General features: G+C 37.2%; 1 protein-coding gene across 3 annotated transcripts in view; it reads right to left on the bottom strand.

The window, feature by feature from the left end:
• Positions 1 to 26,558, bottom strand: part of ccdc93 (coiled-coil domain containing 93) — an 876,647-nt gene that overhangs the window by 848,725 nt on the left and 1,364 nt on the right. For 2 of the 3 annotated variants that reach the window (XM_051930752.1, XM_051930751.1), the window contains exons 2-13: positions 20,407 to 20,520; positions 17,246 to 17,340; positions 16,624 to 16,735; positions 16,426 to 16,524; positions 16,194 to 16,250; positions 14,632 to 14,732; positions 10,707 to 10,721; positions 8,643 to 8,679; positions 8,374 to 8,463; positions 5,086 to 5,136; positions 4,585 to 4,671; positions 956 to 1,072 (exon numbers count right to left, since the gene is read on the bottom strand). In XM_051930752.1, the coding sequence (XP_051786712.1) occupies positions 956 to 1,072; positions 4,585 to 4,671; positions 5,086 to 5,136; positions 8,374 to 8,463; positions 8,643 to 8,679; positions 10,707 to 10,721; positions 14,632 to 14,732; positions 16,194 to 16,250; positions 16,426 to 16,524; positions 16,624 to 16,735; positions 17,246 to 17,340; positions 20,407 to 20,520 (975 nt within the window). The remainder of the gene's footprint in view (positions 1 to 955; positions 1,073 to 4,584; positions 4,672 to 5,085; positions 5,137 to 8,373; positions 8,464 to 8,642; positions 8,680 to 10,706; positions 10,722 to 14,631; positions 14,733 to 16,193; positions 16,251 to 16,425; positions 16,525 to 16,623; positions 16,736 to 17,245; positions 17,341 to 20,406; positions 20,521 to 26,558) is intronic. The other variant, XM_028807976.2, reaches the window with a different exon arrangement.

Raw genomic sequence — 26,558 nt, 5'->3', positions numbered from 1 at the left:
TTATTAGTGTAGAAGCAGCCTGGGAAATCTTAACCCTTACTTTATTACAAGTAGATGTTAAAAGATTACGAATAAGGACATTTTTATTAACTATCAAATTAGTTACATAATTAACACACTTGCTTATCCACTAATTTCTGTTCACAATGGAACACCCACAAGCAATAACTGCATGGAGAAATCCGTTGGGAAATTTGCTAGATGAACGAGAATGGATTAAGAGTACTCATTTTTCATATTCTGACCTTAATGCAGCAAAGATTAGAACAGTTAATTCTTCCATATTATCAAAAAATATTGTGTGCACACTTTAATCTTTTTGCTCCGTCAACATGTCTAAATCTTAATCAAGAAAAGAGACTAGTACCTCAAAAAGTCTGCCTTTAAGCAGCAAAAACCAAGCACACAATACATGCATGTTGACAATTACCAGTTGTGCTCTGGTTACGACGCTGCCAGTACTCTGTACTGTACAGGTAATGTACTGCCACTGTCGAAACATTAGGCATCAGTGGAGGAAAACCTCGTACACTCATTCAGCTCGAAGGAAAAACATAAATAAAGGAAAGCAAAAAAGGTTTATTACGTAATGTTTGAGACAGCCAAACCTCGCACTTCTGAAACAACTATAATGGCAAAGATGTCCTCATTATAAAAGATATACATAAGCAAAACATTTCTGCTTGCATATGTATTTTTTTTTAAAAACTGATTACTTATACCTTTTAATTTGATGCAACATTGTGAAGTTAATATCACTTTTCCCAATAGACTAAAAACAATGGAAAAAAGAAGCACTTTTCAAGTGCATATTCTTTGAAGAAAGTGTTTACATGAAATGCACTACCATTTAATTATTCTTAATCCCCTACTGTTTTGACAATTTTCGCACCACTATTTCAAATTGTCCTACAGTCATTTTGAAGTAATTAAAATGAAAAGTTTGAATTCTTACTTCCTCCAACTGCTTGGTTTTTTGCAGAATTTGTTTGTTCAGGGATGCCATTTGTCTGCGATGCTGTTGGGCAGATCCAAACCACTCGGGTCTGTCTTCGGCAGCAAGTTCTGTTTGCTAAAATATAGTTAATACCAATGAACAACTAATTCCAAAATAGGACTTGCAGTATATTTAATATACACTAAATTAACAGTGAATATACACTATACCAATTACTAAAATGTCTGAATTAAAAATAAAGCCTATAAAATAATATACTCTTAAATCCTAAAAACACACATTTAAAATAAATGTAGTTTTTTTATTTCAGCACAGTCACTGCTTCTCACTGGAAATCTCATAACTCTCTCTAATACTAGAAAGTCTTTTTTTTCCCCCAAATCTTACCCTTCTTGAGCTCTCGGTCGCTACGATTAATGGGTTTTCTGATCCCAACATTGCTAAATGGCATTCTGTGGTGCGGTTGCTCCACTGCTTGATGATTTGTAATCATCACCACTCACTTACCCCATAATTTCTGTTCCTCGGGGAGTGTTGTGTGAATTGGGCTTCGCATGTTGGCTTGCTCTGGCATCATTATCTGTTGTTCTTAGTTACAGGGCTGCATGGGATGTGGGAGGGAATGGGAGACGCGCAGAGATGCCAACTGAGGATTTCTTTTATCTTACATTACAATCCTCCTCTGTAATTGTTGATTACTACTATTATGATTTATTAGTTGTTTGCGGTGTGGTGGTGGTGTCTGTTTTGCTAAACGTTTTTGTGATAAAAATGACTCTCTTATGTACCCCTCTTGAAAGATATTCCAAGGTTGACAATTATGGAATTAGTCTACAATAGATAATCTGGATTTAATTACTGTAAAAACAAATGTCTTTTAATTATGTCATTTGTGGCAGTTAGGCAATGTTATATTGTCAGAAAATGCAACTATGAAAAAATTAAGCAAATTATTACCACATATGTGGACTGAAGAATTATTAGCACTGTTTGATTAAAGAGAGAAAAAAGTGCAACACAAACGTCATGTGCTGGAACCATAAAATCGTTAGAAGAAAATAAGAAAAACATTGAACCACTGTGCCCATGTTATACATGTTTTGGGGAAAGACCATTATATTTGACCTTTTAAACAAATCCCTAAACTATACAGTCCGAAAAATATAACAGCATACATGACAGTTTATTAAACTGAAAAAAAAAATCAATACAAGTAGTACTTTGGATAGTATATTTCTTGTAGACCATGAACGGCTGACTGAATACTTGCTAGATATGTGGATCAATAATGCAAAGCACTCTACCAAAAAGCAAAAATGTGGTATGCATCTGTGAAAAGAGCAGATTTACAAAAATTGTAAAGATCTGATTAAAGATTAAAAAAAAAAAAAAAAGTAATAAAATTAGTATGGCAAGGACAAAATAATTTACACACACTAGTATATGCGCACAAAACTTAGTGTAGGCATTAAAAAAATTAAGTCTATTAATAGCAATTTAAACAAAGGTTTTTTTTTTTTAAGCATTTTATTGATTTTATTAAAATTAAGTAACATTCCATACAAGCAAGTAAAGTTTAACAAAACTAGGTTCGGAACAAATCAACCCTAACTCATTTTTCGTCCATTCTTCACAAATTTGAAACGTTTACAATAAAAATGAGTGAGTTTTTGCAGGAAACCGTTCATAAGCTGCAAACAGAGATCCTAGCACATCACATACTGTACTGTAGCATACACGGATTCTCATTCATTAAAACCATCATCCATTTTCTTAATTCACACATCACGGAGCCTACTTTTAATTAAAGCTGAACATTTCTAGATTAAAAAAATTACATTTAACTACATTTTAACATTTAATTACATTTTAAGAATAAGCATTCTTATCGGCCAGTGTCAGTGACCACAATTTTGTTCAACAGCTGATGTACCGCTGGACAACATATAAATTTGCAGCAAGGGTGGAATGCTAACAGAAACTGCAGCAACAGAAAAAACATTCTAGTAAAATATTTGTGAAGACTAGAACACAAAAATGGAAATATAAAAATAATATAATACGCTACCGTGGTTGTCCGTTTGTCTGTCCAGGATTTTAAATCACCTGTAGCTCGCAAACCGTTTGACCTATTAACCTGAAATTTGATACACATATACAATGTGATGTCTACTATCTGCTTTCCAGGTGATGATTGAGCTCCAAAGTTATTACTCTTTTTATTTTATCGTAGAATCCACTTTCGGCAGCGGCCAACAGGGCGGCCGTGTTGCACATGCGTACTAAGTAATTGCAACAAACGCTGACTTCTTCCGTTTCGCGTTAAAACTGATGAACAGAAGAAGCAGGCCACTAGGGTGCAGAAAAGAGCTGCTCAGGAAGCAGCAAGCGCATCAACCTCTGAGCAAACAGATGATAAACGTACAGAGAAAAAGAATGAAAACTAGGAATGCTCAAGTGAAGTGGATTCACCGATTGTTATCGTTATAGCAAAGCGCTGTTACTGGTATAAAAATAATTTGCTTAAAAAAATGAAACCGAGAAACTGAAAGTGACATACTTAAATACACAATAGCCCGACACTGAACATGTGTTAGTTAGTAACATATTGTACATCTCTTCATGGTCACTCGAGGACATTGCGAAAACAAGCCATGTTGCCCGACAACTTTTCCACGAGCCATGACTGCACTTGGGTCCTAATCTGGGAGCCTGAGTTGGTTTGTCATGTGGTGGGTGTGGCAATGTGCTGTATCAGTGTGTTCTCCTAACCTCCTCCTCTTCCTCATTGAACTGCAGGAGGGCTTCAAGTAAGCCCTGGAAGGTACCAATGTGAATCATGTGATGGCAGTTGCCGATCATGACACTGGTGTTTGTTGACAACCTACCTGGAGACTTCAAAGTTATTCCTATACTACGCCATTACATGCAACGTTTTTTGAAATAATGCATCCAACAATGCACTTCTGAATTTCTTCAAACACAGTAATTAGGCAAATGATTTTCTATCATTTAGTAAGTAAGCCATATAGGAACAGAGATGGATGAAAGCCACTCCACCATACTCTACAAAAGGGAAGGCAGAGTTTAAGCTACTTCTAAGATACCAACGATGATTGCCATAATGTTTTAGAAATAGGATGTTGAGAATCAGTGGCCTGTGTTATGTCATCCACATCATGTTTGGGCTACAAGAAATAAAACTGAAAAGATAGCTTCTTTAATACTACTTCCAGTAATCCACGTACAGCATTTTTTTGTTTTATTGAATTTATTAAAATCAAATAACATTTCATATAAGCAAGTCAAGTTTTACAAAACTAGGTTCGAAACAAATCAACCCCCACCCCTGGGGAAGATAGCTAGGCCAACAGAATAAAACTTTAATAGTACGAAAAATAAATAAATAAATAGAATAAAAAAAAAGGGGCCAGAGAATTCACTTCCTCGGTGTACAGAACTTTACTATAAATAATTTAACTACACTGCATTTCATAAGGTTAATACATCACCAGATATAAAAAGGTATAACTAACAGCAAATAAGTGTGAATGAATTGGTTACAAGATTTTACATTATGCATTACACATATAAAAATATATTCTTATTGTGAAAATGATGCTCACCTTTTCAGCATATTCAGAAACAATCTGTTTAATCTCATGTGACTGAAGACCTACAATTTGACCAACGGTACTGGCAGTCAGTCTTCCCTGCAGAATAAAAATTACAGTCATTTAACTACAAACACAGAGAATGATTTCTGTTTTTGGTCTATTCAGATCAATCAATCCATACACAGACAACATGTTACACACACATACACACACACACACACAACACACACACACAAGCAGTAGTATTGCTATGTTTTATAGAATACTATGAAATACTCACTTGCAACACACAACAAATCACTACTCTCCGGCACCAAAATAAACAAAATGTATTAAAATCCGAAACTTCAAGTCAGTTCAGTAGTAAGGTAAATGAAAGAATGATGTATAAAGAATGAACCATAAACATTATAAAAACCAAAAATAAAAACATTGATAGATGCAAGTTATTTTTAAGCACTTCCACTGACCAAGCCAACTAAAAGAAACATTTGCAAATAATAGTTTTACCTCTTCGTTTGCCATGACAGCCATTCCAGTCATCAATGTTTTAATGCGGAGCTAGAAAAGAAAAAGGGTGTTAAAAACTTTCCTGCGCTGTTAAAAAAATGTAAGTGCACAAAATTATTTTGGGGATGGGGGGGGATTTAAATTGCATACAAGTATTTTTGCATATACTGAAAAATTGAATTATTATACTATGAACTTCAAGAGCACCTGCTGTGTTTATCACCTCCCATGACTAGAGCTGCACTTGATTCATTACGTACTTCTTTTATATTCTGGAAGATGTGAGGGTGTTGAGTAAGAATTTTACTGTAAGTGGGATATGGAGAGAAGGAATTTAACACATATATGGACTGAAGAAATGCCTTCATTTTCTTGGTTAAATATGGCCTGAGATTTATAACAACTATGTATAACAACTTTATTTCTGAGCACATCATTTTATAAGCTTGTCAATTAAAAGGTTTTATAGAGCCATTAACAGAATACTTTTAGATGAATCTATCCTAATAGTGAGCTAATTTCTCCTTTGCCCTGAAAACAGCAACAGGAGTTCCACAAACTGTTGAAGGTTTGGCAGACAAATGTTCACATTTATTAAAAATATATATGGTGGCAAATCTTTGTTTGAATTACTTGTTACACTGCATTCCAAATTTCCACTGATGTACAACTAGATTAAGATGTAGTGCCTGGTAAAGTCTTTGCATTAAGACTGACTCATTGTCTCAATCAGGTGGATGATGATGGCTACACTTAATTTGGCAGTGATATTTAAATATCCTTTGGTTTCAAAAGCTGTTCTACTCATATCTAAGAACCGGAGGAATGTCATAATATTCTCTGTACCATTACACTGCCACCACTGTTGACAACAACAAAATGGATGAATGGTGTTTTTGCTGTATCTTCATTCTCTCATCAGCATGAAATCACATGATATTTGTTTCAATATTCCAGTATACAATTGCTCGTGTTTATTTGTCATTTACAAGCACAATTTACTTTGGTTCCCCCAACAACCTCTGATAAAGGACCCTAAATGTATTGTCAGCTGACATACCGTTTCAGTGACAAGGAATGAGGAGTTATGCCATCTGGTACAGTATGTCTCTTTCAGCCCTACTGTTGTTCTTGGCTATTAGTTGGCCCGTTGCATTCTGGGATACTGCAGCAGGTTATAAATCCAGCACTGTTACTATTCCTTTAACACTCATGTGAGTCCATCGGGCACTCAATACCATGAAAGTCACATAATTTCACAGATTCTGAATTACACATACACACAATTCAAAGTAACTTGAAAGGTTAAAATATTCATGGGAAATAAAAAAAAGCAGTTAAAGAGACACCTAACCTTGCAGACAAAGGAAGCTTTTCATAACTTTTGTATTTACACCTTCCCATATGTGTTTTTTATAGGGGGAGTAGGGCGTGGAATTTAAAAAGGAGACGAATTTTGGTATCATTTGGAGTGTGGAGAGCTATTACATTATGCACTTCTGTCATTCTTCATATTGATGAATACATACAGTCATATGAAAAAGTTTGGGAACCCCTCTTAATTCTTTGGGTTTTTGTTTATCATTGGCTGAGCTTTCAAAGTAGCAACTTCCTTTTAATATACGACATGCCTTATGGAAACAGCAGTATTTCAGCAGTGACATGAAGTTTATTGGATTAACAGAAAATATGCAATATGCATCAAAACCAAATTAGACAGGTGCATAAATGTGGGCACCCCAACAGAGATATGACATCAATACTTAGTTGAGCCTCCTTTTGCAAATCTAACAGCCTCTAGATGCTGTCCTCCTATAGCCTCTGATGAGTGTCTGGATTCTGGATGGAGGTATTTCTGACCATTCTTCATACAAAATCTCTCCAGTTCAGTTCAATTTGATGGCTGCAGAGCATGGACAGCCTGCTTCAAATCATCAAATCAAGTCAGGGGACTGTGACGGCCATTCCAGAACATTGTACTTCTCCCTCTGCATGAATGCCTTTGTATATTTCAAACTGTGTGTTGGGTCATTGTCTTGTTGGAATATCCATCTCCTGTGTAACTTCAACTTTGTGACTGATGCTTGAACATTATCCTGAAGAATTTGTTGATATTGGGTTGAATTCATCTGACCCTCGACTTTAACAAGAGCCCCAGTCCCAGAACTATCCACACAGCATGATGGAACCTCCACCAAATTTGACAGTAGGTAGCAGGTGTTTTTCTTGGAATGTAGTGTTCTTCTTCCGCCGTGCAAAGCGCTTTGACCAAATAACTCAATTTGTGTCTCATCAGTCCAAAGCACTTTGTTCCAAAATGAATCTGGCTTGTCTAAATGAGCATTTGCATACAACAAGTGACTCTGTTTGTGGCGTGAGTTTGAAAGGGCTTCTTTCTCATCACCTTGCCATACAGATGTTCTTTGCGCAAATTGCGCTGAATTGTAGAACGATGTACAGATACACCATCTGCAGCAAGATGTTCTTGCAGGTCTTTGGAGGTGATCTGTGGGTTGTTTGTCACCATTCTCACAATCCTGCTCATATGTCGCTCCTGTATTTGTCTTGGCCTGCCAGACCTGCTGGGTTTAACAGCAACTGTGCCTGTGGCCTTCCATTTCCTGATTCCATTCCTTACAGTTGAAACTCACAGTTTAAACCTCTGAGATGGCTTTTTGTATCCTTCCCTTAAACCATGAGACTGAACAATTTTTGTTTTCAGATCTTTTGAGAGTTGCTTTGAGGAATCCCATGCTGTCACTCTTCAGAGGAGAGTCAAAGGGAAGGAAGTACAACTAGCAATTGACCACCTTAAATACCTTTATATCTCATGATTGGACACACCTGTCTATTAAGTTCAAGGCTTGACGAGCTCATCACACAAATTTGGTGTTGCAAGTAATCAGCATTGAGCAGTGACAGGCATTCAAATCAGCACAATGACAAGGGGACTCACATTTGTGCACAGCCAGTTTTTCACATTTGATTTAATTTCATACAACTAAATACTGCTTCACTAAAAATCTTTGTTTGGAAAACACCCTAGTACTCCGATGTTCCTAGGAAATGAAAGACAGACCACTGTTATCTTTTTTGTTGAAAGGAGTCAATTATTATGCAGGCTGAGAGGGGCTCCCAAACCTTTTCATATGACTGTAGCTATAATGCTTTAAATTAGCAACTTAAATTATACATTTATCAATGAATTTGAAAAGACAATCAAAAACAAAAACTAACATTTTCGTGTTGCATATGTAAGCATATACATCAATAAGTTGTAATATTTACCTCTTCAGCAGCTTGCAGATCCTCTTCTTCTGACACTTCTGACATACCAGAAGGTAACCCAGGTGTTAGAGATACTTTTTTTTCTTCAGTCTAAAACACAGAATATAACATCTGGCTAGTTTTAAAATCCAAGCATGGCTTGATAAGTGAATAGATAAAGCGTTGTATTACAGATGTACGGAGAGAGTATACAGTATATAGTATGTTGGAATTTTTGATAGCTTAAAGGAAGACATTTCTTTTGATATACAGTAAGAACTTGCTCTCACCTTGTCTTGTTTCGCTTGTTTGCTAAATCCATACCGTCTACAAGAGACAAATACAAAAAATAATGTTATGTTTGTAGTCACATAGCGTAAAATAATTTGGCTACATACTAAAATTTTTGGTTTCTGAGGTTTGTAGCATGCAGCAACAAAATTTGTGTAACATGCATGTCGCTTGGCTTTTCATAAATTAAAAGTTAAAGACCATGGAAAATCCACTCATTTTAGTTGCAGAAGAAGATATCAAAAATACCCAACAACACCCAATTAAAAGAAGATAACAAAAACCTATTGTTTCTATGAATTATTGAACTATGAATTTTTCAAATGAATTTTACAAATTTTCTGACAATTGTTTTAGTGAATGTAACTTCACTTCTAAAAATTGCAACTGTTGGGACATGTTGCAATAATGCCACACATTTTTAAAGGGATCATTTGTTGTTAAAGAGTAAAATACATAAATGCATATAATTTTTTTTAAATCCTTCACTTGTTGACAGACACATGGGAGTTCATTTATTTGGATATCAAAATAATAAACTGAAAAATAGAGACTTCTGAAACATCTTTTCAAAGTCTGTGGCATACACTTGCTGATCATTATACTCCCATTTGGCATTAGATTAGCATGAACAGTTTACCACACATATTGTACATATTGTAATGAAAAGTCAGCAAGTAACATTGCCAGCTGGTGTTTTAAACAAATATACATTTTTGGGGCATCAAATGCAATAAATTTTGACAAAGTGGTTCAGATATTGGTGGATCTTCTACAGGATTCACTGTACGGCTCAAAGCCGACTCTTCAAAACAACCTGTTGTGTCTGCAATAGAGACTACTCTCTGTCCAACTACATTAGAACAATCTAGATGAGAACAAGCCATTTAGCCCAACAATGCTTTTAAGTGCTGCCCACTTAATTCTTCCAAAATAAATTCTGAAAGTCCTTAAAGTCTTACTATCTACTACACTACTTGGTAACTTAGTCCATATGTTTATAGTTCTCCGTGCGAAGAAAAACATCCAAATGTTTGTGCAAAATTTACCCTCACCAAGTGTCCGACTGTATCTCCGTGTTCTTGATGAACTCATTTTAAAGTCACAGACTCAATTCAGTAGATTCATTTCCTTCATAATACATAATATATGGGAAAATATGCAACAAGTACATTCTTGAGACATAAAACAGAAAAAAGAAAACTTGGCAGTAATATGCCTGTGTCCCTCTGTGGCCTTGTAAACAGACGAAGGCAGTGCAACTTGAGAAAAGTCATTGTAACTTGCATCAATGGCAGTTTCCTACTGAAATATGGAGACTGCTCATTCAGATGTTTAGGAGTGCTCACACTCAACCCACAATGCTAAATGTAGCACTGCAGACCACCTTCCAAAATTGGTTTGGTCATGTTGGCTCTTTCATATTACACTTAGTAAAGTGCTTTTCTACATCTGATCTAGCACATATGCTGCTGCTTCTTCAACCATTTGAAATACAAGGATACATTTAAATATTTGCTTAAGAATCTGTGCAAATTGTAATTTCCATTGAATTACCAGTATAATTTTTGAATGAATTTTTGTGAATACCTGTATCACTCTATCATATTGCATTATGGTTTACAGAATGACAGAAGGCCCAGGAACTTTATTTGGTGAAAGGGTTACAAAGTCTTGCACAGAAAGTCATTCAACTTCACAGCCAATTCCTCATATTCCAAATTTTTATCAACTTACTTCACACTTGTTCAGTATAATTATAAAACAAAAATATTTTAACAGGTCTCATGTTACCAAAAAAAAAAAAAAACTTTTCAGATTGTAATGTAAAACAATAAGGCAGGAAACTCATATTACTGGTGAGTCTGCTGTACATTAAGTCAGAAAATTATTTAGAGTTGAAAGTCTCAGTAGTCTTGGCACAAATGAGAAATTAGTAGCAAGCACTTGCAGTATTTTGTTCAAGTGGTGCATACAGGATATTAAAAACACAAGCATATGCATGTACAAATGTTCACTGCAAAAAGAAAAACAGGAAAACAAAATAAGTGAAATGAACCTACAATGACAGGAACATCCTGGTAGAGAGTGAACAGACAGACATATAAGCAAAGAGATTGAATGAGAATTAAAAAAAATAATAATAACAAAATAAAGAAGGAAATAAACAGAAGGGTTGATGGAGGCAGTAAAGGATATGTGTAAATAATATGAAATGAAACAGAAGCTTTGAAAATATAAGATTTCTGGCCTCTTAGAAAAGGAATCTCATGAAAACAAGAAACTACTCAAAATAATAAATACAAAATGACCAGGGGCCTCATGTATAATGCTGTGCGTAGAACTCACACTATAACATGGCATAAGCACAAAAGCGGGAATGTGCGTACGCACAGAAAAATCCAGATTCAGGAATCTGTACGTTCACAAACTTCCACGTTCTTCCGCTACATAAAACCTGATCAGCGTGAAAAGTAACGCACGTGCATGCGCCTTCTGTCCCGCGCCAACTCCTCCCAGAATTACGCCTCTTTGAATATGCAAATCAATATAACTAGCCTTCTGTGAAAAGACAATGGGAAAAGCATGGAGGAAAATATAAGAATTTCAGCGAATACCAAGTGGAGGCAAAGGAAAAACGTACTATTTGTTGGTTTAAACAGTGGTATAATCAACAAAAGGATGTTGATCGAGTGACAGAGTGTCGGAGAAACTCGAAAGCTCAAGTTCACAAAGTTGCACAGTGCCTGAAATAAAAAAGAAGTCACATATCAAAGTCGCTGCGAAAAGGCGAGTCGTAGCCGACCGTCTGAGTGTCATATGAAAGCTTATTAGGGTACAGACAAAAAAAATAGGCACACAGTGGGGAAAAAAGCACGAAATTTCAACTTTAATCATGTAGTTTATGTTGCCATTAAAGTAGAACATCATAAACTTCATCTTAAAATCGTTTAATTTACTAGTTTCTCAAATCCCATTGTAACTAAAGTTACCACGTTAAATGGTGTGTTCTGTATTTGATCTTCTTTGTGCTCTGTGTGTGTGAATCACTACCTGCTTCTTAAATGGACTTTCTCTTTCTCTGACAGGACACAATCCATTACATTCGTGATATTACAGCTCTCTGAATAATTAAAATACTGAGATGTATACGTGATGTCTTGTTCATGATGATAGGAATGAAAGCATGTTATTAAACATGGGAACACGGTGGCGCAGTGCTTGTTCATGTCTCACGCAAGAGGCTTGCTGCGCCATGCGCGACCTTCGATGAAATAATTTATTACAGAAGTACTGTCTCTTCAAAATGTACTAACCTCCAATTCCTGTCCTTACTTTTCTTTCTCCAAATACCCAATCGCCACACAATCAGCTCTGTAACAGACGTGAAGCCATTTGTAAGCTTAGAATGCCGATTCTTCAAAACTTTTAAGGAACATTGAAATATCTTCGTAGTACATGTTTAATTATTCTATCTGTCTATCCTTCCAGTGTCGCGTCAGCACCAGCAAGAATACAACGCAATGCAGGAACAATCCCTGAACTAGCTAGCGCTGTGGCACCGTGTCCTCACATGTTTAATTATTAACAATACAGATTATTTACATGAAGTTAATGTTTTATCAGTATAATATAATCAACATAATTTGCTGCATTTCATCTTAAAAATGATATTGTCATCATATGTAAATACGCGCTTTATAAAGTGGTGCAGGTTGTGCAATATTATAACTGTAGTGCAGGTTTACAGTGAGGTAATTGTACTTATAAGTGCAAACAGTTCTACAAGGAGCACTTGATGGACTGATTGAGTGCGTTTATAGTTCTTGGGATGAAACTTTTTCTAAACCGCGAAGTCCATACAGGAAAGTCTCTGAAACGTTTTGCTGTGGCTCAGGCAGCGTCTGCTTCATGCTGTATACCGATAATTCTCTTTCCAATCAGCTGCTGCTGTGATTCCTTACTCAGATACAGTGATATAAATACTCCGAGTGGTGCAGTGAGAGTAATATGGAAAAAAATGATCTGCTGTGGCAACCCTTAACGGGAGCAGCTGAAAGAAGAAGAAGATGCATTGAGAGTAACAACGCTAAAGCAGTTATGGTATTTGGAATACTATGGCTATTCCCTGGACCATTACATTGCTGCAGGTTAATTACAATCAGATGCATTACACTAATAAACAATATGCAGTTAGTTTCAGTGTATTTATAAAGCCGCGTCAGGAATGTGGATCTAAGACAGAAAGGGTGACCACACAGGAACAGTAGCACTGCTTTGACGCTGGGTGCCGCCATTCTGCAAAACCGAGCGGAGAAATTGCGTACGCCAGGGTATGAGGTACCGTGGAAATGTGCGTGGCTTTACGCAAAGTTTAGGTTTTATACATCGGAATTTGACCGTGGAAACATTTGTACGCTACATTTCTGTGCGTACGCACTGTTTATACATGAGGCCCCAGGGTTGTGGAGTTGGAGTCAATTTTGGGTACCTGGAGTCAGGGTCAGATTTGGCAAAAATGTACCGACTGCTAATAAATTTAAATTGTAATGAAAAAAAAAAATACAGCAAGTTCAAATGTCCCATTTCAAAAACAATAGTCATAATTAAGTATTTCTCTGATGTAAGAATAAAGCCCAGTGCATAGATGTTTTACTACTAGTGTGAAGTTCAGCTGAGCTATTATACACCCTGACATTCACATAGTGTAATCTGGATTATGGTACATTACAAAAAGTGTTTTCATTTTATTTCAGATATAATGTGTTTAACAAGTTCATTCGAGTGTAAACAAGTGTAATGATGTAGGTGGAGGTGTGTGCTATGGCCTGATGTGTGTTCAGGGGTTCTTGTGTTTGGCCAATACGGTAGAGAGTCAGCTTCCTAGCCAGTAATTCTGTGGTTAAATGACGTGTATGTTGCCTTCCTTCAATCAACATGGAAAATACATTAGCATATTAAATACAGGGGAGTCGGAGTCAGATGTACCGGAAATAATGAGTCAGAGTCAGAGTCAAAGGATTTAGCTACCAACTCCACAGCCCTGAAAATGACACCACAGACTAACATTCGGATATACTGATGACATATTATTTACCATTCAATCAGTAAAAAGCTTCATTTTCTTAAGCATGCCTGTAATATTGTAGACATCTCCAAGTAATTGCTATTACTTAAGACTCTTATTTTGTTCTCAGCAAATAGGTAAAAAGTTATACAACTGTGGTAATAACAACAGTAGGCACAGAGAACCACTGAGCTAGGAGCAATAATATGATGGTTAAAAAGAGGAAAGTAAATGAACATAACCCTCTTATCTAGACCAATGAGTGCTTTCACCACATTAGACAGGAGAGAAAATAAAGTTGATGTTAACTTTAAAACACCGCCAGCCTTGCCTTTCTTTCTACTCTCAGTGTCTGCTGTCACTAAGGTCTCGAGCAGGGGTATCAAACTCAGTTCCTGGAAGGCTGCAGTGCATACTTTCTGCATCACTAATGCAATTGGAACACACTATGTTGTCTGGATTTTAATAGTTGCCATTTCTCTCTTTAACAAGTAGCTAAGAAATAATAAGAATTAAAAAAAAGCTGACAGATGACCATACTAATTTAGATGCCATCTGTACCTATATCTTTTCAAAAAACAAATCCGTCTCAGAAAAGAATCTGAAAAGGAAAAAGTGAATGACTAAAAAATGCAGCGAGAGAGAGAGAGAAAAGAAAATCATTTTTGGAAGTGGATGGCAGAATGAGGGAAAATAACAAACCACGCAATTAAACAAGTACACAATACTTGCCTTTAATTCTGACACTCAACTTGTGAAAACCAGTGGGGAATATCTCTAACACATTAAAATATCAAAACAAAAGACAGCATTAAGGCAATATCACTGCTGCCATTAAGAAAATACCATGATTCTATAATAAAATATGGATGAATTTTTCACTACGTTTGCTATTGAGAGAGGATAAGTTAGGTGCCCACCTTCCATATTCCAGTAATGTTGAGTGGACTCTTGATTCCTCATCAGTTAGTTCTTCAGCACCGGTCTGCCTTTTGTACTTTCTCTGAGGTTTATAAACCTCCTGGAAAGAACAATATGTGAAAGTAGTATTAAACATAATTCTCAAATATCTGTGTAAATGTTTACAAAAAATAAAAATCTCATTGTGATGCTCGAATATACAAAATATTAACCACTAAACAAACAAGAAATCAATAAATGCTATAAAAATGAATAATTTATTGTTCAGTTATCCAGATTTATTTTGGAGATATGAAAAAGGTGTGACTGTGTTTATAACACAGATATTCAAAGACAGTTTGTAATTAATACGTTGTTTTACAACAGAGAGGGGACCATTCAAATCACTACGCATTTCTAGTTAGCCGATATCTAGCTTTTCCCATTAGTTAATAATCAAAAAATCGGGAGTGGTCTCTCCTAGACTTTCTTGTATACTCAGATATGGGGATGGACATTTGAGGAGTAAACCGCAAGCAATGTTTATATTTTTATTACATTAAAACATCCGTCAACAAATCATTTTAATAATATACTGAAAAATTATTATACAAGTAAAAGTTGAATAAATCAGACTCTGCAGCTGCATAAATAAAAGCTAAAGTACCACTTCCGGTTAACAGAAATAGCCCAAAAGTTGATAGAAATCTATGTTTTGTACCAAATGCTTGTGTGCAAAATTTGGTTGATCCAAGTAAAAGCGTACTCTAGTTATTGTCTTTACACACACACACACACACACACACACACACAATTCCAACAAATGGTATTTTTGGACTTGGGAGGTCTAAAACGTCGAGATTCATCAAAATCTCGACATGAAATTTTTGGAAGATTTAAATACTTTCTCTAAACATCATACATGGGAAAGTCAGGGAGGTCTAAAACGTCGAGATTCATCAAAATCTTGACATCGAATCTTTGGACGATTACAATACTTTCCCTACACTTCATATATGAGAAAGGAAAAAGAAACTGTCAAGGTTGATGCACAAAGGAAACTTGTATTATGATTTTTAGAAAATGATGGCATATTTTACACAAGGGTATGTGTGTGAAATTGCTCAGTAGCAACCAAGAAGGCAAATGGGCTCCAACCTGAACCCCTTAATTAGCCAATGTCTCATTCTTTATCATTGCAAAGATTTAAGTTTACATTGTTTGCACCTTCTGCGTGGAAATGAGCATTATTCAGCCAGCCACCCACGTTGTTTCACCACTCTCTGCCTGAAATGGAAGCAGGAGGTTATAGATCTAAACAGTAGAAAAAGCAGGTGTGCGCAGCACATCTGTTTAAGATTACAGCTTTGAAAATTTAAAAATATCTGGTTTCAGTCTGTTATGGTGGTTCTGTTTGTATAGTACGCCAAATTACTATGTAATAAACAGGCCTTCTAAAAGAAAACCAAAATGTCCTAAGGTCCTGTGCACTCCAAACACTTTCCTACAATGTGAACGCAGACATATCCACTCAGCAATATGAAACAATACAACAAATATGTTAAATAATTACTGTACTTACAGAAACATTTAGAACAGTTTTAATTGCCTTTTCTTTACTCAACTTGAAATCATCATCCTTGAACAGAAAAGTAAAAAGAAACAGCTGATCAATCACTGATAACCCTGATGTTTGCACTTTGAGCTACTTTTTGTATGAAAATGTGCTATATAAATAAATGTTGTTGTTGTAGAACAGTCTTTAAACATTTTTAAATTACACTGTTTTTATTTTTTTTGGGTGTCTGTCATACCTCCGGTATACTGTGACTTTTCTGGAACTGCGAAATGGAGTACGCCCTGATGTAATCTCCCATTTCTTCTCTTGTTTCAATTGCACGTTTCACTAGCCACTAAAAATAATACCGAGTTAACTGTACATTGTTACAGCATTTTCAAAGATTTCATAAATCAATTACTTTGTTCTAAAGTACAATATTTAAGTCACTTACTTGAACAACAGGAAAAATGTGAATAAAGTCTAGGCCCTGTATCTGATGAGGCTCCAGGCGGTGAGGGCATTTCATTTTTGGCAACACAGACACAATTTTTTCAGTCAGTGCTCTTTTGATATAAAGAAAAAAACATGTTAGATCCAATCTAATAATGCTTGTAAAAACCCACAAAAGCATATTAAATCAACAATTTAAATTCCAAAGAATACTCATTTGTATAACCAACATGTTATCGATATACAAACTAAACATATTTTCAGTACCTTTATAAAATGTATATTGCACTATACAAATTTTATATAAAATGTAAACTCCAAGTAACATTCATCAAGAAACACCTAGTAACCAATACATATTACCTACAGATTCTGTCCCCAATTTGTAACACTTTAAGGAAACAAAGGCAATCCCTTGATTTTATTCTTAAATAACCTATTATCATGAGACAGATGTAATCTATAGGCACCAAGTTAGAGGTGGGAGACAAATAAAAATGACGTATTCTAAAAAAAAAACACCAAGGCACTGTCAGAGACTAAATATAAAAAAATTCAGAAAAGTGCTTCCTATCTTCTAAATATACGTTTTTTCTTTATAATATTACACATTTTATACTTACATTTTTTGACCAATTGTTGAGTTTTCTTGAAAAAGCAAATCAACATCTATATCAAAATTGCAAGTGGTAATGCACCACGTCATTCCACCAACAACCTATTAAAAATATATATAAATTACATATATACATAAATACACACATTATATTTATCTCACTCTCTCTCTGATAGATAGATAGATGTGATACAGTATCTCACAAAAGTGAGTACACCCCTCACATTTTTGTAAATATTATATCTTTTCATGGGACAACACTGAAGATATGACACTTCGATATAATGTAAAGTAGTCAGTGTACAGCTTGAACAACAGTGTAAATTTGCTGTCCCCTCAATATAAGTCAACACACAGCCATTAATGTCTAAACCGTTGGCAACAAAAGTGAGTACACCCCTAAGTGTTATAATTTTTGTATTTTCATTGGAAAAAGTTTTAATAAAAGTCAAGTTTTTCTAAAAGTCAAAAAACTGTCATACTCAAAAAAAAAAAAAAAAAAAAACTCATGCATGTTTTTAATTATCTAATGCAATCAATGCACAACTCATGGGAATTTCTTTAAAAATTCCACCAGGAATTTTGGATATATTATGCTTGAATTGTACTTTAAGTGAGAAACGCAAAGCAAAATAATGGGCAACTATTAATTTGGTAGGATCTGCATAAATGTCCCTGTTGTTATGAACTTATTAACCAGAATGAAATGAGCCACAACTTTTACTAAGCTGTGTAACACTTGTGACTTCTAGAAGTAGGTCAAGACATTCTCACTCTGCTGGCACTTTCAATTTGCTTATCTTCGTGTCACTCCTGTCCTGTTAAATGCACGTTTTTGGACTTGCATTAGCATATAACAATACAATCAAGCAAAATAAAAAAATGAAACAAAAGTGACATTATAGTTATGAAGACTGATACTACCTACACAAAACACAGAATGAATTAAACTTCATACACACAAAACCTTAAGGGGCCTTATGTGGCACTAGCATTTTGTGTTTAATTTCGGTTTCATTGTATACCGTATATACTCGTGTAGAAGTCGGGTCTTGAAACCAGAAAAATCAATTATAAAAATCAGACCCCCCCCCCCCCCCCCCCCCCCATCTTCTTGCTTCCTCCAATCTCGCATCAGTTTCTCAGACACATCAAATTTTATTGAAGCAGCGCAGTTACCAATTTCCTTCGTTACTTCAATGACATTTAATTTAAAACCAGCTTCAAATTTTCTTCTGATCGAACACTCCATCATAGATAAGGGTTCCTCTTACGATAAAGTTGTATGAGGGTGTGAGATACAAAAAAACACAAATTTGTGCAAACATCGCTTCGGAAGAGTTCGGGTATTACTGTGTGGTCATGAAGGCACAATACATAAGGAAGAAAAGAAAAGAAAAAAAAAAAAGGCAGTATACTCCGTGTTTACTATCTCAGGTACGGAATTGTATTAGGGCCACGGTGAAGAAAAAAAAAAAATACGGACACAGTGAAAAAGAAAAAAAAAAAAATTATATGTTGAGAATGAAGTCGAGGATAAGAAGAGAGGAAGTCAGTTTACGAAGCATGTAGCAAGTAACATGGGTTAGGACGGGGTTTGAGAAAATCTAGTAAATTAAACACTGATTTTAAAATTAAGTTTTCGACGTTCTACTTTAATGATAAAATAAACTACGAGAATAAAGTCGACATGCCGATATATTCTCATCCTTTCCACTTTAATCTCAAAGTTTATGTCGAGATTAAAGTCGACATGCCGATATATTCTCAGCCTTTCCACTTTAATCTCGAAGTTTATGTCGAGATTAAAGTCGACATGCCGATATATTCTCAGCCTTTCCACTTTAATCTCGAAGTTTATGTCGAGATTAAAGTCGACATGCCGATATATTCTCAGCCTTTCCACATGTCGACTTTATTCTCGTAGTTTATTTTGTCATTAAAGTAGAACGTTGTAAATGTAATTTTAAAATCAATGTTTAATTTACTAGGTTTTCTTAAACCCCATCATAAGTAATGTGGCTCATTAAATGCTTTGTGTTAAGTGTTCCCTGACCCATGTTACTTGGTACATGCTTCGTAAACTGACTTCCTCTCTTCAACTTTATTCTTGACCTATACTTTTTTTTTTCTTCATTGTGTCCGTATTTTTTTTTTCTTCTCCGTGGCCCTAATACGCTTCCATACTCAGGTGGGCGTTAGCATATCATAATCTCTTTGGCCAACAGCGTGAGTCTTCCACATTCAATTTATATGACCGACATTATAAAATACCGGAAATTATAAGGCAAAATCAAGTCCCGTCTTGTCCGCAGGAGAACTTAAACGCGAGTATATACGGTAGTTTGACTTTGTGTAGCATGCTTAATCAGCCTTTTACCAGCAAACCCAATATTAAAATAGACCCAAATATAATCGGTTTATAACACTTCAAACAAATTAAAATCTGTATTCATTCACACTATTACATTCTTCTTTAAACATGCAGACATTATCTCCGGTTTTTGCCTTTCATACCTGCCCTGGCATTTCAAACCCATGACAATGAATACCTTTGTAAACACTCTGCAGAGCCACATAATTCTAAAAAACAGCCTCAACATTGTAACATGGACAAGTGAAAATACAGTTTTTGAAAACGTAGACTCTAATCATGCATTGATTAGTTCATGTTTATTATGTGGCCCTATTCCAACACAGTGGGCATGCAAGTCTTGTTTAAAATTGGTACTTGTTGCGTTGATCACTTGTAGGCATCCAAGATGAGTTTTGCACAGCTTGAATGAAGCATACCTTCACAAAAAGCATATACAGTAATTTACTGTTCGCTACAGTTTTGACAAAAATCATGAGGTCAGGGGTGTTACCTCCCCTTCAAGGATTTTTCTGCCGATGCATGCATGCCCAGTGTGTAGGCAAGCAAATGTGTCATATGCATTTTTGGTCATTTTATTATGGACAAAGATACTTTTGTAAATAATCTGAAAAGTATGGACAGAGATCATTTTGGCATGAAAACATAGTAGTGTGGACATAACCAAACAAAGAAAAATAATCTCTTACAGATCTAAAACAGATCTAAATGTACTTACTATAATCTTAGAGTAACACCAAATAAAAAAATGAACGTTAAAGACAAAGCTTATTTTCTGTAAAGATTAACTTTACCTTATCAAAAGATGATAGGCCTTTGATTCTAGCCCTGAAATATCCTGCTGCCAACAGGAGCTCCAGAATTTCCGCCAATTTAACATTCTGCTCTTCATCTTCACGGGTTTCAACCTTTAAAAAAATATATACAAGAGGAATAATTAAATCATTGCCAAGCTGAAGTCCTTACTATTATTACTCATTAAATAAAGGAGCACTCCAATTATAACTGACATTTTCAAAGAGAACATAATCAGGTTTGGTGGGGATTTGAAATACAGTGGAACCTTGGATTGAGAGTAACTTGGTCTGCGAGTGTTTTGCAAGACAAGCTAAAATTTTTAATAAATTTTGACTTGATAAATGAGCGAGGTCTTGCAATACGAGTAGTACGTATATGCTTTGTCTGCCGGTTGTCACGTGATCACAACTGAACTGTTGGTTCTTCTCTCTCTCGCTGCGGGATTGTGGGTAATAGTCTCCCATTCTCGGTCTCAGTCTGTGTGCCTCACTCATATAGTCAACATCCGTATGAGCGTATACTGTTTATTATAGCATTGTGACCACGTATGTGTGTGTTGTAACGTGCGAGTCTCTTTCTTGCACCTCAAAACACGAAGCTGAGTCTCAGTACTTTAGTGGCACCAGCTTTATTCAGCTTGAAACAGGAACAGCACAGTTATTTATTGTAGCGGGATCTGCTGCTCTCCTATATACAGACACAGCAGTCAGGCAGGGTCGTGAACAGGTTAGTGGCTGAGTAATACTGTGCCCTGCACATTTATAATGTTCCTTGTATCACCCATCAACGGCAGGCGCTTATAGCATGTCTGCGATCATTTCGGATTCGCTTTTATGGTAAACTGCTACAGCGCTGGGAGCCTGAAGTTGTTTCGGGACGCTCTTCCGCGTGTCGTTCCGTTGGGTGGAATCCCACAAGAGATTAGAAACTCACTCACACCAACCAGGATACATTTCAAAGGTAGAGTGCAGGTTAATTTGTTTTATGTATTTTTACTTTATATTTTGCATTAATCATTTTTATATGAACAGTTTTGGGTTGTGGAAAGAATCATCGGAGTTTCCATTATTTCTTATGGGGAAATTCGCTTCGATATACGAGTGCTTTGGATTGCGAGCACGTTTCCGGAATGAATTATGCTTGCAAACCGAGGTTCCACTGTACTTTTAATAATAAGATTTTGTTAAGTAGGACAGAGGTGGCTCATATTTATCATATTTCCTATCAAACATACACTCACTGAGTAAATTATTGAGAACACCTGTACACCTGCTTATCTATCCAATTATCTGTTCAGCCAATCGTGGGGCAGCAGTACAATGAAAAAAAGAAAAAACTAGTAGATGCAGGTCAGGACCTTCATTTACTGTTTACATCAAAACCCAGAATGAGGAAAAAATAGATTTTCGTGATTTCCACCATTGCATGACTGTTGGTGTGAAACAGCCTGGTTTGAATATTTCTGTAACTGCGGATCTCCTGGGATTTTCATACACAACAGTCTCTAAAGCAGGGGTCTCCAACTCTGGTCCAACACAAAATGGCCGCAGGTTTTCATTCTAACCTCTTTCTTTAATTAGTGACCAATTTCTGGTGTCAACGGACTTCTTTTCCCCTTCATTTTAGTTGACAAAGCAGGCAATACATATAATGGAAGCTTAGAAACAGGTGGAGAAGATATAAAACAAAAACTGTTATTTGAGCAGTTTCTCTGAGGAACAGCTACTCATGAAATTGTTTCCTTATATAAAGAAAAAAAAAACATTTCTTAGGTAATATTTCATATTATTGTGAGACTATACGACAGGTTTGGGACTCATATCTGTCTATATGATACTGCAGTCTTTCTTTTGAAAAAACTAGGGGGCTCTGCCCCCAGCTCAGCTTCGCTCGCCCACCCCCGGGTTTGGTTTACCGGATATACAATTTAAAAAGATTGTTGTTATTTTCATGGGAATTGTTACATATGCATTATCTTCACTTTTACTTTAAAACTTTTGTAAAAACAATACTTGTCCTTTATTTCCGGCCCCTGGTGTGGTTAAATCTCTTTCTCGCAGGACGTGTAACACTGCTCGCATTGTGAAGGGGGGGGCGGCTGAACACACGCTAAGGAGAAGTGGTCGGATCATCTGCTGGCTTGTTGCTGCTGGCATGCTGTGCGTTCTGCTTGTCGCACTGCGCGTCAATCATTTAAAAGCCCGTACACCAGCTGTCCTTTGGCCACTTCGTGTTTCTGCCGCTCGCGTTATGAAGGGGATGCTGAACGAATGCCAAGGAGAAGCGGTCGGATCATCTGCTGGCTTGTTGCTGCTGCTGGCGAGCTGCGTTTTCTGCTTGTCGCGCTGCGATCATTTAAAAGGCTGTACACCAGCTGTTAAGGTTAAGAGCACGCACTGATACAGCGCATTGACGCACCCACCACATGACAAACCAACTCTGGACCCCAATCCTTTTGCCACTTCGCATCTCTGCTGCTCGTGTTGTGAAGGGGAGGTGGGGGCTGAACACACGCTAAGGAGTAGCGGTCGGATCATCTGCTGGCTTGCTGCTGCTGGCGAGCTGCGTGTTCTGCTCGTCGCTTGTTGTTGTTTTAAGTGCTGGGAGCACATGAAGTGTGTCTGCCAAAAGCATTCCAACAACTGCTAACTTAGATGTCCGTGAACTTGTTTTAAATGTTGTCTCACTGCCTTGTCTCGCGTGACGTTAAAGTGTCTCTTGCGGGACGTCAAATTGTCTTCCGAGAAGATCACGTCTCATCTCCCTTGCATTTTTGGTCAAAATAGTCACAATATAAATTTAGATGCAGATCTCCCAGCCCTAAGCAATTTCAAAGCCTTCATAAGTAATTCTTAAACACACAATAAAATGTATACAGTCATGGCCGAAATTATAGGCACCCCTGGAATTTTCCCAGAAAATGCACCATTTCTCCCAGAAAATTATTGCAATTACAAATGTTTTGTATATACACGTTTATTTCCTATGTGCACTGGACCAACACAAAAAAACAGAAAAAAAGCCAAATCTGACATCATGTCACACAGAACTCCAAAAATGGGCCGGACAAAATTATTGGCACCTTTTCAAAATTGTGGGTAAATCATTTTATTTCAAGCATATGATGCTCGTTTGAACTCACCTGTGGCAAGAAACAGGTGCTGGTAATATAGCAGTCACACCTGAAGTCAGTTAAAATGGAGAAAAGTTGACTCAACCTTTCTGTTGTGTGTCTGAGTGTGCCACACTAAGCATGGAGAACAGAAAGAAGAGCAGAGAATTGTCTGAGGACTTGAGAACAAAAATTGTGGAAGAATATCAACAATCTCACAGCTACAAGTCCATCTCCAGAGATTTTCATGTTCCTTTGTCCACTGTGTGCAACATAATCAAGAAGTTCACAACACATGGCACTGTAGCTAATCTCCCCGGACATGGACGGAAGAGAAAAATTGATAAAAGACTGCAACGAAGGATAGTCCGAATGGTGGATAAACAACCCCAATCAACTTCAAAACATATTCAAGCGGTTCTGCAGACTCAGGGTGCAACAGTGTCAGCTCGAACTATCCATCGACATTTGAACGAAATGAAACGCTATGGCAGGAGAGCTAGGAGGACCCCACTGCTGGCACAGAAACATAAAAAAGCCAGACTGGAGTTTGCCAAAATGTACTTGAGGAAGCCAAAATCCTTCTGGGTGAACGTCTTGTGGACAGAGGAGACCAAGGTAGAGCTTTTTGGTAAAGCTCATCATTCTATTGTTTACAGAAAACAGAATGAGGCCTATGAAGAAAAGAACACAGTACCTACAGTCAAACATGGTGGAGGTTCTAAGATGTTTTGGGGATGTTTTGCTGCCTCTGGCACTGGATGCCTTGACTGTGTGCAAGGCATCATGAAATCTGAAGACTACCAAAAGATATTGGGGCGCAATATAGGGCCCAGTGTCAGAAAGCTGGGTCTTCGTCAGAGGTCACAGGTGCTCCAGCAGGACAATGACCCCAAACATACCTCTAAAAGCACCCAGAAATGGTTGAAGACAAAGCGCTGGAGAGTTCTGAAGTGGCCAGCAGTGAGTCCAGATCTAAATCCGATTGAACACTTATGGAGAGATCTCAAAATTGCTGTTGGGAGAAGGCGCCCTTCAAATCTCACAGACCTTGAGCAGTTTGCAAAAGAAGAGTGGTGGGAAATTCCAGTTGAGGAGTGTAACAAGCTTGTTGATGGTTATAGGAAGCGCTTGATTTCAGTTATTTTTTCCAAAGGGCGTGCAACCAAATATTAAGTTGAGGGTGCCAATAATTTTGTCCAGGCCAGTTTTTGAGTCTTGTGTCACATGATGTCAGATTTGGCTTTTTTTCTCTGTTTTTTGTGTTGTTCCAATGCACATAAAGTAAATAAACATGTGTATACCAAAACATTTGTAATTGCAACAATTTTCTGGGAGAAATGGTGCTTTTTCTGAGAAAATTCCAGGGGTGCTGATAATTTCGGCCATGACTGTAACTCTGGCAACATTGGATGCTGCCGATATTGAAAAGAAGATCTAACAGAAAATGAACTGGGGTGCCACAAAATAAATGACTTACGGGTGCTATCACAATAAAAGGTTGAAAAAATATGGCTCTAAACACTTAACAAGTACAGCCTTGAGACGTACGGATTGACAAGGACAGCAACCAACCTATCACCAAACTAACACAGCACTGTGGCGCTGAATGCACATGCAGTGTGATGGGCTCTAAGCCACAGTAATACTAATAAGGCAGTCCATGGATGGATCTTACTGTAAAGCATTGTGCAAAACAGCTGACAGCAGTGTTCACTAGCCTGTTTAATATCTCTCTAGAACAGGCCGCTGTACCCAATTGCCAACATTCCGCTACAATTGTGTCTGTTCCAAAACAAGCAATGATGAGGTCCTGGAGTGATGATCACCAAGTGGCCCCTATTGTTATGAAATGCTTTGATTGACTTGTGCTCAGACACATTAAAAGCAACATCCCCTCCTCCTTGGACCAATACCAGTTTGCTTACAGGACAAACATGTCAACTGAGGACCCCGACAGTTGCCCCTCACACTGCTCTGTCACACCTGGAGCAGAGGAACGGCTAAGTGCCGATGCTGTTCATCGACTACAGCTCCGCCTTCAACACCATCCCACCCCCAACAAGCTGGCTATTAAACTAAACAAGTTGGGTCTCAACTCACACCTGCGCACCTGGATTTTCTCACTAACAGACCACAAACTGTGCACATGGGTACGCAAGCCTCTTTATCCAGAATACTGAACACTGGGGTACCACAGGGCTGGGTGCTGAGCCCTCTCCTTTACTCCCTTTTCACAAACGACTGCAAAACTAACCTTGATACTAACATCATAATAAAGTTTACAAACGACACCACTGCAATAGGCCTGATCCCCAATAATGACGAAGTAGCCTATATAGAAGAGGTCGAGAATCTGGGGAGTTGGAGCCATAATAACAACAACCTTGCACTCAATTCCAACAAAACAAAAGAACTGATTCTGGACTTCAGAAGACCCATCAGCATTAATTGCGAAAGGGTGGAGAAAGTCCAGAGTTTCAGATTCTTCGGAGTCCATGTCAGCCAGGTCCTGTCATGGACAACAAACAAGACAGCGATGGCTAAGAAAGGTCTTCAGAGGCCTCACTTTCTGAGGAGCCTAAAGAAAAGCACAACTCCCACAACAGCTGCTGGTCAACTTCTACTGGTGCACCACATAGTCTCTCATCACGTACTGCATTACGATGTGGTAACCTGGCTGCACCTCTGAGAATAGGAAGACTCTCCAGTATATTATCAAAATGGCTGGCACTCAGCTACGATCACCTAGAGATATCTTCACTACCTCCGCTGCAGCCAAAATGCAAAGAACATTTGTAGAGAATCCAATCCCACCCCATTTTCACGCCTATGGCCGGCGCATCAGAGCCGATTAAATGCACAGCGATCATTGCTCCGTCCTGTAACAGAAACCACCACTGATTGAACTGAACATCTGCATCAGCCACACACTTGTACATGACCATTACACTGACTAATTCTCAATATGATTTCATATTATATATGTTGCATAGGTTACTGTCAAATAAAGCAGAGTACGCGACACATGTTTCG

This window comes from Erpetoichthys calabaricus, chromosome 8 (assembly GCF_900747795.2).
Source record: "Erpetoichthys calabaricus chromosome 8, fErpCal1.3, whole genome shotgun sequence".
Lineage (NCBI taxonomy): Eukaryota > Metazoa > Chordata > Cladistia > Polypteriformes > Polypteridae > Erpetoichthys > Erpetoichthys calabaricus.
This window is presented reverse-complemented; position numbering and strand designations above follow the sequence as displayed.